General features: G+C 37.6%; 1 protein-coding gene across 1 annotated transcript in view; it reads left to right on the forward strand.

Annotated features, from left to right (window-relative positions):
• Positions 1 to 16,990, forward strand: part of ntsr1 (neurotensin receptor 1 (high affinity)) — a 38,425-nt gene extending 21,435 nt beyond the window's left edge. The window contains exons 3-4 of the mRNA XM_079848138.1: positions 8,469 to 8,550; positions 13,139 to 16,990. Coding sequence (XP_079704264.1) covers positions 8,469 to 8,550; positions 13,139 to 13,388 — 332 coding nt within the window. The 3' untranslated portion in view covers positions 13,389 to 16,990. The remainder of the gene's footprint in view (positions 1 to 8,468; positions 8,551 to 13,138) is intronic.
• The last annotated feature ends 292 nt before the right edge of the window (positions 16,991 to 17,282 follow it).

The following is a 17,282-nucleotide window of genomic DNA, read 5'->3' on the forward strand; positions in this document are numbered from 1 at the left end:
GCGATATATCTTTGAAGCTTATTAAAGCAGATTTACCTAAATCGTCATCTTCGTGTGCCTGTCCTCAACCCTTGCTGACAGAAGACCGGACCTAAAAATGGATTTTGCAGCCAGAATTGCTGCGTTGGCCTGAAACAGCCAACATAATGTCTTTACCGTGGAGTTTTGCCGTTTCGCCATTCATTACCTTACAACAACGAGACACGTTGAGAGTGTTTACCCCCGATCCATACATCAGCCAAAGCCCGACCCAGAGCCCAGCCCGTCACCACAACGATCAAACAGATTTCGCGTTTATCGTCCCATAGTGCCATGTTCAAGCCAAGTCTCCTTATAATTTTTACAAAGTTATTTTTCAATGCAGCTTCCAATTACTACTATAAGTGATTATAATAAATAAATAAATAAATACAAAAGCAGGTGTGTATGCCATATCCTGCAATTAATGCCCCCTCAAGAAAAAAATTAAAATCGAAATGAAAGACACCTCTCATTTCTGCACATGTGCGAGTATGTGTAAAAGCTCAGTTATATCAGTAATAAAATACAGTCTGTGGATCCACACATCCTATTATGCCCTTTTACAAAGTATTGATTTGGTTTTTGGGGTGTACTAGAATATGCTTTCATGCTTGATTGTTCAAAAAACATATTTTTTTTATACATGTTTTACATTATTACAGCTGGTAATAATAATATTATCTGGTGTAACGCGTCGTTTTTGATGAAGCTTCTCCTTCCGAAATATGAAATGTGCTGTGATTGATTAGCTGGCCCAGTGAGTTGTGATTGGCAGCACTTAGCGCGAGCGAGCTCTACTCTAGTGTAAATAAAGGATGGCAGCAATTTAAACCAATTCAAGCTCGATTCAGACCCTGACAATGTTATTGTTAACAAACAAGAGGATCATCCAGAACGGATTTCACGCACAGACTTTGCAAGCACTGATTTCACAGGACGTTTCAGAGGTGTATGTTTATCGTATACATTATAGATACAATGTTATCCACCATTTAATCATGTTGTAGTCCTAATGAGACGTTCATTGTAGTTCTTGAAAAGTGGATTTTTTGGAGAGGACTTTAGTTTTGCTCAAACAGCAACATTACACAATAACAAAAGTTAAACAAAGTGGAAAAGCATAATAGGACCCCTTTATGAGTTTGTTTTCCCAACTGAAATGCATGTTCTCTCACACTTGACCTAACTTCAAAGAATAATTTCCATATATCATTATAGGTTGATCACCTTCTATCCTCACCATTTCCGATCATGTACTGATAAATCTAGCAGTTTGTCTATAAAACACTTAATCTGTCACTGTGACAGCATGAGTGGGTGAGGTGATCCATGGTTGATGTAAGGAGCCTGCAAATTGATGACTAAAAGACTAATTTAGGCAAATCTGCAGAGGGCACTTTCTTGTGCCCAGCAGGTTCATACAGGGTCAGAGAGTGTTGGCAGCACTTTTATCCATTCTTCTCAATTTATCTAATGTTGGCTCCACTCGCTTCTACGTCAACTGAATTTGAATTTGTGCGAGTGCTGTTAAAATTCAGAAACAGAATTACCCACTTTCATTCTTGAACTGGATCGAAAGCAGGCACTTAGTGAGACATCTCGAGAAGTTATGGTGATGTTCTGTATTCTATAATGAAAGAGAAAGATATTGTTTTGTAGGCTAGTGGGGTTTAGGGCCATATAACTACAGCACATTCTATACAAAACTCTATGTTAGTGTAGTCAACAAAGTGCTCATCAGTGTTGTTATTGTTAACTGAAACTAAATCTAGTAAAAATCTTTTTTTATTTGAAATAAAGCTGAAATAAAATGAAATAAAATATTAGATTAAAAAAAAAGTATAAATGTTGTCTTTGAACCTAAATGAAATAAGTTAAAGTTGAAGTCAAAAGTCAAAAGTAAAAGTTAACTTAAAGTAAAAAATACTGTCAATAAATACTAAAATAGTATATAAATAATATCAAAATAACAGTGGTGCTCAGTCAAATGTGGAGAAAAAGCCATATATATATTTTAACTTTTCCATCTATTGTCATGGTCTGGACATTTTTTCTTCATTATGAATTGAGTCTGCTGGTTTTATAATTAGTCTGCACCTTTACTCTTCTTCATTGTGTTGTACTTTTTTATTTATTTGCCTAATTCATTAGCTATGAGCTAATAAGTTCTAAAGTGTTACTTACCATGAAAAAGCATGTGTCACATATAAAGTTGCTTAGTTTCGGCTCATTCTTCTTGATGTTGTAACGGTGTTGTGTACTCAGGAACAGGCTGAAGGGTTGAAATCCAAACAACACTTTAATAATAACACTCAAGAATCAGCTTACAGGCCGGGAAACTTACATTAACATGACAATAGGTATTACGGTGTCTGGACAAGGAGCGCAGGAGAAGGAACAACTTAAGTAGTGAACACAAGAGGATAATTACTAAACACAGCTGACGCACATGAACTAATAATGACGATAACCAAGGAGACGGACAAGTAGCAGGAAAATGAACAAAGAAACGTGACAGATAAAAAACACTGAAAGTCCATTAACAAACACAGATGTCAATCATCTCAGTCACTCTGTATTTAAAAAATACAAAAGTCCTGAAGGATGGGATCTGACTGCGGGACAGCATTTAGGAGAGATGAATTCAAACAACAAGACAGACAGACAGACAGACAGACAGACAGTAGATATGGATTCACTTTTGTAAGAGAGAGTGAAAGAGAGGTGATCTATTCTGGCTTGCAATGTGATTAGGTGCTCATCTTGACCCTGTGCAAGAACTGTGGCAGCAAGTGTTGATCTGACTGAGAAGAGGAAGTACCATCTCTGGTCCTTTTCAAATGCTAATAATTGCTTCGCATAAGATATTACACACCATTTTGTATAATTTTCTGTTTCTCTCACAAATATGCTATACAAAAGCAACATGAATAATTCAAGTTTGTAAATGAGTCTTAATCTGCTAAATGAGATTGAACCCACCAAAGAATTAAAGTGGGTTGGGGGCACAATTTAATGGACAAAATACTCAATAGCACTGCCTAATTACCATATTCACAACCTAAAATAATAGAACTAATTAGGTCTTATCAAAGCATGGCACTGGGCAAGATTTTTGTCATTTGTGAATGTTGTTTATGCATCTGCTGATTTCAAATGAAAACAACACATACTGATACAAAGACATGAGATAGAAAAGCTTCTTTTTTTCTTCACCCGGCTCCTGAGTCACACTAAAAATGCAGCATTATTGTGTAGGCAACCAACGTGTTTGTATGCTGTAAACATTTATTTATGTCGACAGCGCTGTCTGAAGCAATCCGTGTTTTTGCTGCTGTGTAGAAGCCTAATCCTCTTCTGTGCGATCTGTCGCTGATCTGTATTTATGTTTCTTTATAAATCCAAAGCTATTGTGAGGAATGGGATCAGCCGGGCTTTGAGAATAAAGACTGACTGACTATTGAAAAACAAACATATATCACACATGCGTGTACCCAAATGATTTAATTTAGCTTTTCATTTCAAAGCTAATCAGACAAAAGTGTATTCATGATTGAATTTCACAAATTTCATCCATGGCTCTGCGCCAACATTGTCCTGACACATTAACATTTCAGATATAGGGTGACTTACTCGTTTACTGCTCCATTAGTGATAAGATAAGGAGATAGACAGGTGGAATAAGGAGAAAATGAAATTAATCAAAGAAAACAAGATCATTTAGAGTGGCGGTGAGGGATTTGAATTAACCGCAGTCAAAGTGTTACATCCAAAATGCCTAAAGCAGTCGGCATTGCACTGCAGTGGGCTGAAACGAGCAGAGGCGGATTTACAATAATATCACATTATCAAAGGAAAAAGTTTAGAATGTACTGGGGGCAGAGAACCTCTGATCAACCATTTTTGCTCTTGTAATTATTTTACTGTTCAATATTTTCATGTTACTGGATAAAATGATCAAAAGAAAGGGCAACACTTACACCAGTGATTGCTGATGGTGGAAACCCCCGATAACTGAGACAGAATTTCAAAAGAAACAAGCTGAGACCATGCAACATTTATCTGTCTCCAGCCTCCCTCTCTTGGGCTTTATCTTTTAATTGCTTTTTTGCACACACACACACATGCACAGCCATTTAAATCACCATCTGTGTGACAAATTGGTGACTAGTTATATCCATAAAAAATTAAATGCCTGTGCTTTTAGCACTTCTCTGTTTTGGCACAGAGAGATAAACAATACGGGGAGCTGAATGAATTTGCTTGAGGTGAATTGATGCTTGACAATAGTGAAACTGATTTGAAATCACTTGCTGATATTCTCCATAGTTCTTGTAAATAATAATAATAATAATAATTCATTACATTTATATAGCGCTTTTTCTGAGACCTCAAAGCACTTTACATAGAAGGGGGGAATCTCCTCAACCACCACCAATGTGCAGCATCCACTTGGATGATGCGACGGCAGCCATATTGCGCCAGAACACCCACCACACACCAGCTTACTGGTGGAGAGGAGACAGTGATGAAGCCAATCAGTATATGGGGGTGATTAGGAGGCCATGATAGACAGAGGCCAAGGGGCAAATTTGGCCAGGATGCCGGGGTTACACCCCTACTCTTTTCTGTAAATACTGTAACAACACATGATTTGCTATTTCGCTGCACACCAAATCATTAAATAGAATATTTACAGTAATTATGTTGAAATTCCAGACAAAATTCCAGTTTTGGGGAGTAAAAGTAATGATGCTGACGCTAATAACTTAAATTTTCAGCAACATGAATGTGCTCATATGTAGAGTTAAGTCAGAAACATGCTATCAGTTTGCCCTAAACGGTTCATTCTAGTGAATTGGGTTGTTCAGGAGGTTTATGTCAATGAACCGGTTTAAAATAATTATCCACCAATTTTTACTAATACAAATTATAGTTTCAAAGTAGCTTCCACAACACTGGAAAGAAAATGAATGAATGAATGAATGAATATATATATATATATATATATATATATATATATATATATATATATATATATATATATATATATATACACTGCTCAAAAAAATAAAGGGAACACTTTTTAATCAGAGAATAGCATCAAGTCAGTTAAACTCCTGGGATATTGATCTGGGGCCTCATTTATAAACGTTGCGTACGCACAAAAGAAGGCGTACGCTGCTCTCTACGCAATAATTGGTATTTATTAAAAGCAAACTTGACGGGAAAATGTGCGGTCCTTCACGCAAACTCTGACCCAGGCGTACGCACAAAAACGGGTGAAATGAGAAATGGCGACACCGTCGGCAGATGGAAGAAACACATGAAAGTGAGTGAAACTGTAGACCGTTGTGTAAAAGAAATGGCAATACTGCCTCTCATAAATAATATGAAGACTTCACAAAGCAAGTCTTACAATTAACAGCCTACACGAACACCCGTTTGATCGATCTGCATTGTAAAACAAACAAAATCAAACGAAGATTAGGCTACAACAGAAATGCAAATTAACACATTTTCACAAAAGTGAAATATGTTCTGCAATCATATTGGCATGTTATGCAATTCATCCTCATAACACATCTGTAGCTTGTCAGATGCAATCAAATGGATGGTAATAAAATGCCATGATGCCATCACAATGCGTAATGACGTGAGTGAAGTTACGTTTCTTGGTTTTCTTCTCTGTGTTTGCCATGATTTCGCAATCAATGAATATTAACTTGTGGGAGTTTCACGGACTATTTATGGGCAACTATGGGCGTGACATGAAGCCGCAAAAGCTGCGCTACATTTAGAATTGATTGTGATTTATTAAGGGAAAACTGCATAGGATGTGCGTGCGCACGGTTTTATAAATCCGAATATTTCTGTGCGTACGCACGACCTATGTTTCATCCGTACGCCACTTCTGACGCAAATCCTACGCAAAGTTTTATAAATGAGGCCCCTGGTCAGTTAAGTAACAGAGGGGGTTGGTAATCAGTTTCAGCTGCTTTAGTGTTAATGACATTAACAGCAGGTGCACTAGATGGGCAACAGTGAGACAACCCCCAAAACAGGAATGGTTTTACAGGTGGAGGCCACTGACATTTTTTCCCTACTCATCTTTTCGGACTGTTTTTCACCAGTTTTGCATTTGGCTAGGGTCAGTGTCACTACTGGTAGCATGAGGCGATACCTGGACCCTACAGAGGTTGCGCAGGCAGTCCAGCTCCTTCAGGATGGCTCATCAATACGTGCCATTGCCAGAAGGTTTGCTGTGTCTCCCAGCACAGTCTCAAGAGCATGGAGGAGATTCCAGGAAGACAGACAGCTACTCTAGGAGAGCTGGACAGGGCCGTAGAAGGTCCTTAACCCATCAGCAGGACCGGTATCTGCTCCTTTGTGCGAGGAGGAACATGATGAGCACTGCCAGAGCCCTACAAAATGACCTTCAGCAGGCCACTGGTGTGAATGTCTCTGACCAAACAATCAGAAACAGACTTCATGAGGGTGGCCTGAAGGCCCGACGTCCTCTAGTGGGCCCTGTGCTCACTGCCCAGCACCAGGGAGCTCGATTGGCATTTCCCATTGAACACCAGAATTGGCAGGTCCGCCACTGGTGCCCTGTGGTTTTCACAAATGAGAGCAGGTTCACCCTGAGCACGTGACAGACAGGAAAGGGTCTGGAGAAGCCGTGGAGAATGTTATGCTGCCTGTAACATCGTTCAGCATGACCGGTTTGGTGGTGGGTCAGTGATGGTCTGGGGAGGCATATCCATGGAGGGACGCACAGACCTCTGCTGGCTAGACAATGGCACCCTGACTGCCATTAGGTATCGGGATGAAATCCTTGGATCCATTGTCAGACCCTATGCTGGTGCAGTGGGTCCTGGGTTCCTCCTGGTGCACAACAATGCCCGGCCTCATGTGGCGAGAGCATGCAGGCAGTTCCTGGAGGATGAAGGAATGATACCATTGAAGGGCCACCACGCTCACCTGACCTACATCCAATAGAACACCTCTGGGACATTGTGTTTGTGTTTCGGTCCATCTGACATCACCTGGTTGCACCTCAGACTGTCCAGGAGCTCAGTGATGCGCTGGTCCAGATCTGGGAGGAAATACCCCAGGACACCATCCGTCGTCTCATTAAGAGCATACCCCGACGTTGTCAGGCATGCATACAAGCACGTGGGGGCCATACAAACTACTGAGTACCATTTTGAGTTGCTGCAATGAAATTTCAGCAAAATTGACAAGTCTGCTGCATCATTTTTTCACTTAGATTTCCGGGGTGTCTTTGAATTCAATCCTCTGTAGGTTGATCATTTTCATTTCCATCAAACGATGTGGCATCCTTTCGTTCATAACACATTACCCAGTCCATATTAGTATAGATATCCAGCATGATATTTTTCCCCATTGAGATCTGATGTGTTTTCAAAGTGTTCCTTTAATTTTTTTGAGCAGTGTATATATATATATATATATATATTAATTCATTAGTTCATTCATTCATTTTATATATATAGCCTATATATATACCGTAGGGCCAAGTAAAACACAACCAAAGTTGAACTCTTTATTTAAATAAAATAAAATAAAATAAAATAAAGTAATGATAGGTCAACATATATAGTAATATACAATTGGCAGAAATGATCTTTTCATTACTAACAATTTTAAGTGATTACTAAATGCTTTTGAACATTTTTGCACAAACTAATTATAGAATATGAATTAACACAAGTTTGTACTAGAACACTGCCTCTTGAATAACCAAGGAGGTCATTAATACTATAAGCTATCTGTTAACATTCATATTTATCTCATTGTCCAGACGTTCATGACTTGTAATCTACCATTAGGTTTTATTTATGAAACACAAGCAAAACAAATTGCTATGTAAACAGTTCATGAAGCCATCCATGTGTAAATTGTTACATTCAACTGTGTGACAGTGAGACCACTTGCATAAATGGTTGTACATACAATTTATACAGAAATTCATTCTGCTTGTTTTTCATGGATAAGTCCCATAACGTTGAAGCCAACTTAAAAAAAAAAAAAATAATAATCTAAAAGCCTTGATATGGACATGAAGTTGATACAGAGGAAGGAAGCAAATTTTTGCTGTCACTGCCTCACACTATATGAGAGATCAATAGCCTTGTGCGTCTAGTCAAGAGCCTCATACAAAGATACAACTGAGATGAGTGAATCAATCAGACCTAAAGGGGTCGAAAGATTGAAAGGGGATCGGTAAAAGAAAAGTGTGAGAGTTCAAATTCATTTCTGTCAGGAAACAAATTCTGTTTCTAAAAAATGTGACTATTACATGCTGAAGCCACCAGTGCTCTTAAAACCTGTTGATTTACATATATTATTTCACAAAGGTGAAATTGCTCCTTATTATGAATGTTTTACCTAATATTTCTCTTTTATTTTATTCTCCACAGGTGCCGTGGTCATTGCTTTTGTGGTGTGCTGGTTGCCGTACCATGCTCGAAGACTAATGTACTGCTATGTCACTGAATGGACGTGAGTTTCAGTTTTAAAAAAAAATCACAACACAATACAATAAAAATCAAATGAAACTTCAAATGTAAAACATTCTCTCAACTCTTCGATTTGTACTCTCTTATTGGACAATGCACACATGCTGCAAGTATGCAGATGCACAAAAAATCGAACTGCAATTTGCAAATGATATCAAATTCCTCTGTTTTTTAGAGACCGAGTTGCTGAAGTCCATGAGCTTTTTATTAATAACATACAAAGTAGCTTATAATAACATACAAAGGCACAAAAGATGAAAAGTTATAGCCTGTAGCCAGCTCACCGCACATTATAGCTCCACAAATCAATGCTTTGTTCTGGGCAGCGCCCACCAACAGCAGTGCACATAAATCATGATGCATCTGGTGGTGGTAGAGATTTCTGGGAGTTTTCTTCTATGATTCAAGGGGTGAATCGATAAATGAGGCACATACTCTTACACTCATCTTATAATTCATACAGAGCACCACATACACAGAGCAAACTAATCTGAACATGTGAGTGTGTACATGTGATTTTTTTTCAGTGGCTGACTGCACACAGATTTATGTTGTGGTTGTCATGCATAGCTTGCGTGAACTTCCTAAACCACATGCTGATGAGTGATGGGACATTTTTATGATTTGATGCACAGTTCACCTCAGTGGAATTCCAATATCCAGAATGGCATGATGTGTGAACCCTTGCTCAAAAATGCATTGGTTTTGACAGTAATGACAACTAGATTTAGAAATATTGTGGTATAGTGGTACTTGCCCATAAAAACTACAGTGTGTTTCTATGCAGTTGCTTTGGTGTTCTAAGTGGTTGTTGGTGTTCTAAATGATGTGAACTGTACAAAATATAAGCCAGCTCAGAGAGCATAGGTGCACTGAATGTTGATACCAACAGTGGATGGAAACAATCTGAGAGGGAGAGGAGGAAGAGTATGCGTAAGAGGTGGTGGACGAGGAGAAAGAGGATGAGGATGAGGATGAGGAAGAGTAAGGTGTGGAGTGTTGTCAAGGCAGGATTTGGCACACCAGATGTTTTATTAAGTGTCTAATGAATGATCTGTAGTGTTTATATATTGGCTGTGTGAATGATCTGAAAGCATTGTTTGATTTTGAGTACCAGTAAAATGGTTTTGGTGGCACGGTGGCTCAGTAGGTAGCACTGTCGCCGGTTCCAGCCCCAGCTGAGCCAGGACTCCTTTTTCTGTGTGGAGTTTGTTTGTGCTCTGGTTTCCCCCACACAGTCCAAAGACATGCAGGTTAGGTGGATTGGACATGCCAAATTGGCCATAGGTGTGAATGTGTGTGAGTCCCAAGTCATGTAATGGGTTGGGGAAAGATCTGGCAACCTACCCCAGAAAAAACATTGCCAAGAAAATTCATGGACAGTCTCTCGCGTATGATGAGAGATGGCCATATAATCATCAAGTCGGATACGACTGAAATGGTTTTTGAGAGAGAGATAAAATTTGTTTTGAGCCGATTGTTTGATTTTGCCAGAAGAGTCAGGGGTTTTGTGAATGTAGTTTGAAGGTTTGGTTTGGTTTGGTAAAAAACACCAGCTTATTCTCACTTCTAAGGTTATTGCTGGTGGTTTTAATGTGTTGCTACTGTATGTGGTGTTCTAAGTGGAGTTGTGTCTTTCTATGAGTTTGCTATTTGGCAGATGCTTTTATCCAAAGCAACTTACATTGCATTTCAAGGAACACATTTTACATTCTTATCAGTTCTTGCTTTCCCTGGGACCTTGCAACCCATGACCTTGGCGTTGCAAGCGCCAACGCTCTACTGTTTGAGCTACAGGAAGTCTTGCAGTTGCAATGCTGTTCTGAGGGGTAATTGTGTGTCGTTATGCAGTTGCCAGGGCATTCAGGGTGGTTTTTAGTGTGTTGTTATGTGGTTGATATTGTGTTCTGAGTGGTTTGATGTGCTGATTATAGGTATGAGATGCATCTGTACTTTTTACCTGCAAGGGTTACTTTTTATTTTTTTACAGGAGTCCTTTAATATGTGCCAGTGAGCTGAGGCAGTACTTGATGTTGTAGTACGTTTGATGTTTTAGTAAAGCAGAAAGAATCAGAAGATAAGGAGTGAACATATGAAAGGAAAATGTTATGGAAAGGCAGCATTAAGGTTTTGATGAAGAAGCATTATGGTGACAAAAAAGGATTTTACAAAAACACAAATATGGACAATATTGATTAATTATTGACTCGTAATGTCAGCCTGACATTTTACTTCTATTTGATTAAAGGTCTTTTCATTTAATCTGAGTGGAGACTCATGACAAGTGATTATTACATATATACATTTCAATAAGATTGACTAAACTGCTGCAGAATAATGTTATGCTGTATAATTTCCACAAAAGCCTATACAGCCACTGAATTAATTTATCATTCATAAAAATAATGAAAAGAAAAGTCTTTCAGATTAATGATTGTTCTCAGTTCTGTTTAGCTTTTTATGGTACAGGGCTCATCATCAATGTTGCCTAAGGGAGGACATTAGAAGCTTCACCCAGATGACCAAAATCAGCTTCTTTAAAGATGCATTGCAAATTATTATACTCATTATTCATACTTTAAAGGTATTCAAGCTGGAAGAATACATATATTTTAAATACATTTGAGAAGTGTAGCATGAGGACTGATATTATAATAAAAAGCGTTACATTTTATATACATTTGGAGAGCTACGGGGCAGTGGGACATCAGTTTCAAGTATTTTTTGCTGATGGTTAGGCCATTTGCCTCCAAAGTAGATGGATGTTTGATGTATTTTTTCTGTCCTCTGCAGGTTTCAGAAATATAGGTTGTACTTTTTGTTAGCATATGAATGGGGAGGTGTTAAGGCATTCAAGGTTTTGGTATGCTACCAATATGTATAACAGACTCAAATGGAATGGCAACAGACAGTTTATTAAATGCCTGATGTATATTGCACACAAAAATTGTAGGAGCTTTTTGAAAACAGCAAGCTCCAATCTGATTGGCTGGCTTGGCACAAATTCCGGAAGTCAGGGCGCACAGGTGTTTATCAGTCCCCAGAGACAGTTTTGTTTTCAAGTTCCCAGGCTGCTACAATAAGCACTTGAAGAAATAGTTTACCAAAGTTTGCAAAGATTGTTGCATTGAATGTCAATACTCTTGCTGAGCTGATAGAGATTCATACTGGTTCTGTCTTCTGTGGATATGCTACATATCATAATCCTGATGTGATCAAATATCACAGGAATAATGGATAATGGAATATGAATATGACGTTTGCCCTGTGTAGTTAAAATCTAATTTCCTTTTTTTTTAATGCGATGACGAGACATGAATCCAAGAGATATACGATTATTCATGAGATGGCACCAGGGTGGGTCAAACGCAGCCTTCATTTGAAGCATTTGACATTAATATTACCGACACACACTCAAATCACTATGCAAAACCATCCCTCTCTCTCTCTCCCACACTAGGAAAAAATTGCTCTCACTTTCAAAACAACAAATCATTGAATATAGTGCACCAAAGTCATCGAAATCAAGCAGATATAAAATTAAATCAGCCATAGCATATACATAAACATTTATGTTATGTATTTATGTTATAAACATGCTCATTCTTTCTGTATGTACAGACATTCTCGCAAAGGCTGCATTTATTTGGTCAAAAATACAGTAATAACAGTGATACAGTGAAATATGATTACAATTTTAAATAACTATTTTGTATTTTAATATATTTTAAAATGTGATTTATTCCTGTGAGGGCAAAGCTGAATTCTCAGCAGCCATTTTTTTCAGTCTTCAGTGTCACATTATCCTTCAGAAATCATTCTCATATGCTGATTTCTGCTCAAAAAAACATTTTTGTGTTAACTGGCATTTTTTAAAGGATTTTGAAATAATAAAAATTGTGCAATTTAAAAAATAAAATAAAAAAACCCCCGGAATTTATTTGAAATAAAAATCTTTTGTAACATTATAAATGTCTTCCTTGCTGAATAAAAGTATTCATTTCTTTCAAAATAATAGTATAACAAATATGGATTTCTGACGGTCTGGGGAAATTGAAAAAGAATTTTTAATGGATAGCTGAAATAGATATGAATTAAGCATGAGTCATCTATAATTTCACTTGCAAAAAGTGCTACCGGTTTAATCAACGCTTAGTACTTTGATTTCTTTATGAAAGCTGAGCAGCAAACTGAATCTACAAATAATTATAATTACTTATACACACAATATAGCATGTGTGCCTGTGTGTTACTTTATATAAAAGGTCAAAAAAAGATTGGTTGAATGAAGATCATCATCATCACCATCATATTTGTTTATAACGACAAAAAGTGATGTAAAAAGACCCAATATTTATCAGCAATCAGACTACATACAGTAGATACCCAAGACATAAAAGGCATATGTAATGAACATTTGCTCACCTTCTTACTGGCAACTTTATTTACACATACTTGTTGTAAATGTTGACAGGAGCTTTCAGGCTTCAAAAAGAGTGCAAATATCTATATGCATGACAATGGTACATCAACATCTCTCTCAGTATATACTTATTTTTTCTCTTCCACAGTTCTCTCTATGATTTCTACCACTACTTCTACATGGTCACCAATGTGCTCTTCTACGTCAGCTCGGCCATCAACCCCATTCTCTACAACCTCGTCTCGGCAAACTACCGGCAAATTTTTTTTTCCACGCTTCGCTACCTAATCCTGCCCTGCCGCCATAATAAGCAGAAGCGCATTCTCACCAGACACTCTATCAGCATCTGCAGCAACCAGACCTTCTCCACCAATGTCATCAAAGAAACCATTTACTAAACACTGTCAAGATTCAGTCATTCAATTCTCTCAGCCAAGAAGAGACCACTGAAGCGAAGCATGTTTTCATATTGAGTTATTATTACAAGAATTTGTTTTATATTCGTGCTACTGAATCGCCATATGGAGCTTTGTGCATTGCAGAACTGGCACCAGAGAGAGACACTTATCGTGTTTATGGGAGGGTATGTAGCACAAAATACACACCAAAAACAATGAATAATGAGCTGAAACAGTGTAAATACATATTATATCAAATGTATATCCGGATGTACATTGTTTCTCAATTGAAATATGAAATATAACAATGATCATATGAAGGGAACAGACTGCAGACAGTTGCTGTTGTGTACACAGAGTCTTTATATCCAGCTGATGTAATTTACCAACACTGGAATAACTGTGAACACAAGGACATACACCATTTTCAATTTTATTTTATTCACTGGTGCATTCAAAGTGGAGGCTGCTACATTGTCAAAGAAGTGACTCTTGCTTGCGACATACTAAGACAGTGTCACCATTCCGTAGCCTTAGCAACAGTCTACATACAAAGAAGGCAGTGCTCTTGTGTGAAAACTGAAGAATGCTCTACAGGATCACGGGCATAATTGATTCTTTCATTCTAAAGTAGCTTCATTTAAACACTGCCTTGATTTGCAATTTGCAGAGAGAGAGCGAAAGGAGAGCCTTCAATGATAGAATATGCAACATAGGCTCATTGGAAAAATGTGCTATACAACTCCAAAACGTATACATACAATTTACTGAAGTTTTCAGCTGAAATGAACACTTGTGGCAGTAAAACACCAACGACTTTTATTCCTTTTTACACAAATTATTGTTAGAAGTGCAGATTGTCGATTAATAAAGACTTTTTTTTTTGGTTCCTTGCACAATACTGTTATAACCTCAAAAATCTTTTGCCATAGTAAATCATTTATAAACTAATTCATTTTTTTACTTTTGCATAATGGCTTTTCTGCCATGGCAAAATTGCTCTGTAGCTCACCTGGTACAGCAACCTGGTACAACAAGTTTAATGTAATTTAAGTTGAATGCAATGTGGAGCACTTGGATTGAGTCCTGTGACACACAAGTTATGATGAAAGAGCTTAATGACTTGTAAAAGCAAACTTAAATGGCACATGTGCTTCAGCATATGCTCACACTGGACAAATTGTACAAAACCAAGCCCCACCCTACATTTCTTCTTGTTTATTTCACACGGTTATATGTCACAAAGGGAAAAAAGACTATAGCAACTCATGTTTCATGTCGACTTTAAACGCCACTGAATAGCTACTGAATTCACTCAGGCTACAATGCTCAACGGTGTAAAAAACACGTTGTAAACAGAAACCTTTGACATTTTTTACAGAGTGCTCAGCATAGCTGCCTTCAAGCAGGTACCGAATTGACCCGATACTCTATACAACAGGTATTGCAGAAAGCATGTATCATCAATTAAGTATCTACTTGGTACCAAACAACAGGTACTTTTAACAACACTGGATTAGTGTAGGTAGTATTTCAAAATACTTGGTAGTATTTCAAAAAAAGTATTTCAAACGCGATAGACCATTAACCTTTCAGCACCACTAATCGGACATTTCATTTTTACAGTTGAAAATAATTAAACTGCCACAATACATTCAATAATCAATGTAATACAATGTTGCCACATTCATTTTCAACTGTATCTGAGAAAACTCAACATTGTTTTAGTGCCACTCACTCAACATTTCATTTTGAAAGTTCGTAATATCATTTTGCACAAATGTGATAGGTTGGAAGGCTGGATGGCCAATGGCTGGAGCTTGACGTCCAGCTGCCCCCCTCTGGACCTTATCAGTGGAGCTAAAGGTCTAACCACATCTAACCCTAACATTGACTCTATCCCTAAAGCTAATCAGGTTAAGATCCACCCCTTAGATCCACCCCTGGATTAGATCAAGCTCCAACCATTTGGCTCTGCAGTGAGTATCATAAGAAATGTTGTCACGGGCATGTTTTTTCCAATAAGCCTGGAGTGAGAATATGCGTGGATGAAGGAAAGAGAAGTAGCACACAATAACTTTTTAGCTTATCTCTTAGAAACTTTGGCCAGAGACTTGTGGACTGTGCCGTGCTTTACAACAAATACACCCATCAATCACAGCGAACCATTTAGAGAGAGAGATGAGCGGGCTGGGATGTAGAGGGTCTGTGATGATGTGGATAATAGAATGTGATAAAACTAAAGGAAAGCTAGAGAAAATGGGGAAATTCGGGAAAATGGGATAGTCTGCAGTGCTTTCTTATGCCTTAAAAGTGAGGATGAGGAAGCTCTGTTCATGGTGCAGTGTAGGCAGCTGATTTTCCATAATATGATGTTTAATATTTAAAAAAGAAGATTATAATAAAAATATGAAGGTGGAAATGAGGAAGGGTTGGTTCCTAGCATATTGTGCTGAACTTATAGCAAAAGTCATTTTCAGTTACTGATGCCATTGGCCTATTTGCAGTCACTATTAATTTATTTCACACATAAAAGTATCCAATAATATAATTTTTTCCAAGATGAAATTGATATTGATCTTTAGCTGGTCATGTGATCTCAACACAGCTGCCCCCATGAGTAAATACACTCCATGTAAAATAAAGCTTTTGTTAAGCTCCTGAGATGACTGGATTCTTGATGTGAATTTAGATGGATCACATTTTGGTACCGTTTTGTTGAAATCCATCTACATCAATCACCGTGAGTGAATTCTAGAGAACAGGGTGAATATTCACAGCAGGGAGGAAGCTGAGCACTTGAGCGGAGTTGTAGACCGGTATGTTGAAGAATTCTGAATGGAAGAAAATGTGCATAACATGATGGTATGATGGCCAGGGCTGTAAGGGCAGAGCAAGCAACATAAAAAAAGGAAATGAGAAAGTGAACGTATGAGAGACCACCTGCTGAGGCTGAAGAGAAAACAAGGCCAACTCAGTAAGAAAGGTTCAAATGTTTGCTTGATGGCTCTCTGGGAAATAACAGTCATGTGGACCAGTATGTCTAACTCATTTTGTTTGGATGATCTATTTGTCGCTATGACTTTTTTATTGTAATGTTACTGTTGTTGCCTTCAAAATCGATACCTTTCTCTATGTGAGCCTGAAATAAGGCTACACAATAACTAATTTGTATGGCGCTAAACTTTACAGTGTTTTAAATAGATTGCATGCCTTTAGACTGTGCCTCCATGCTCATAGTGTCATCAGTCAATGAATTCAAAACCCATCTGAATCAATACAATCTAAATCCCACAATTGATGTTAACTCTGTTTGTGGTATATGTAACATTCTGTGTTTTTTAAAAAATATGTTAGTACTGTACTTAATACTGGCTTTGAATAGTATAAATGTGCTGATGTTGATGTGTCTTGTTATTATTTCCTAAATTAAGACAGAAATTCAGTTTTATTATGTATTCATTTGAATGGGGGACTAATTCTGAATAATAAATTGTTCAAAAAGCTTTTACTCTGCATCACAGTTTAATTGTTTATCAAGCTTGTGATGTTTAATAATGGATTTTGTTTTGCAAATAATTGAATAAAAATGGAATTATGTTTCTCTTGTGGCTCAATTTGTATTGCTCACATCATTACAGGAAGTAATAAATCTCAGTGTATTATTCATGTTAAATTTCTGGTTTAAATAATATTCCTTTTAAAACAATATCCAGAGGCATTACAGATACACAAAATATGAGACATGCCGACACTTTGCAATTCACTGGTGTCTATCCTAAATCACACAAACACGCAAACAAATGGCTAATGTGTTTGACCTTATCAGACTGTCTTCAGGCACTGCCCAGTCTAGAGGTTGTCTACGGTCTGTGATGGATGTGATTGTTGAGG

This window comes from Squalius cephalus (assembly GCF_949319135.1).
Source record: "Squalius cephalus genome assembly, chromosome: 18".
Classification (NCBI taxonomy): domain Eukaryota; kingdom Metazoa; phylum Chordata; class Actinopteri; order Cypriniformes; family Leuciscidae; genus Squalius; species Squalius cephalus.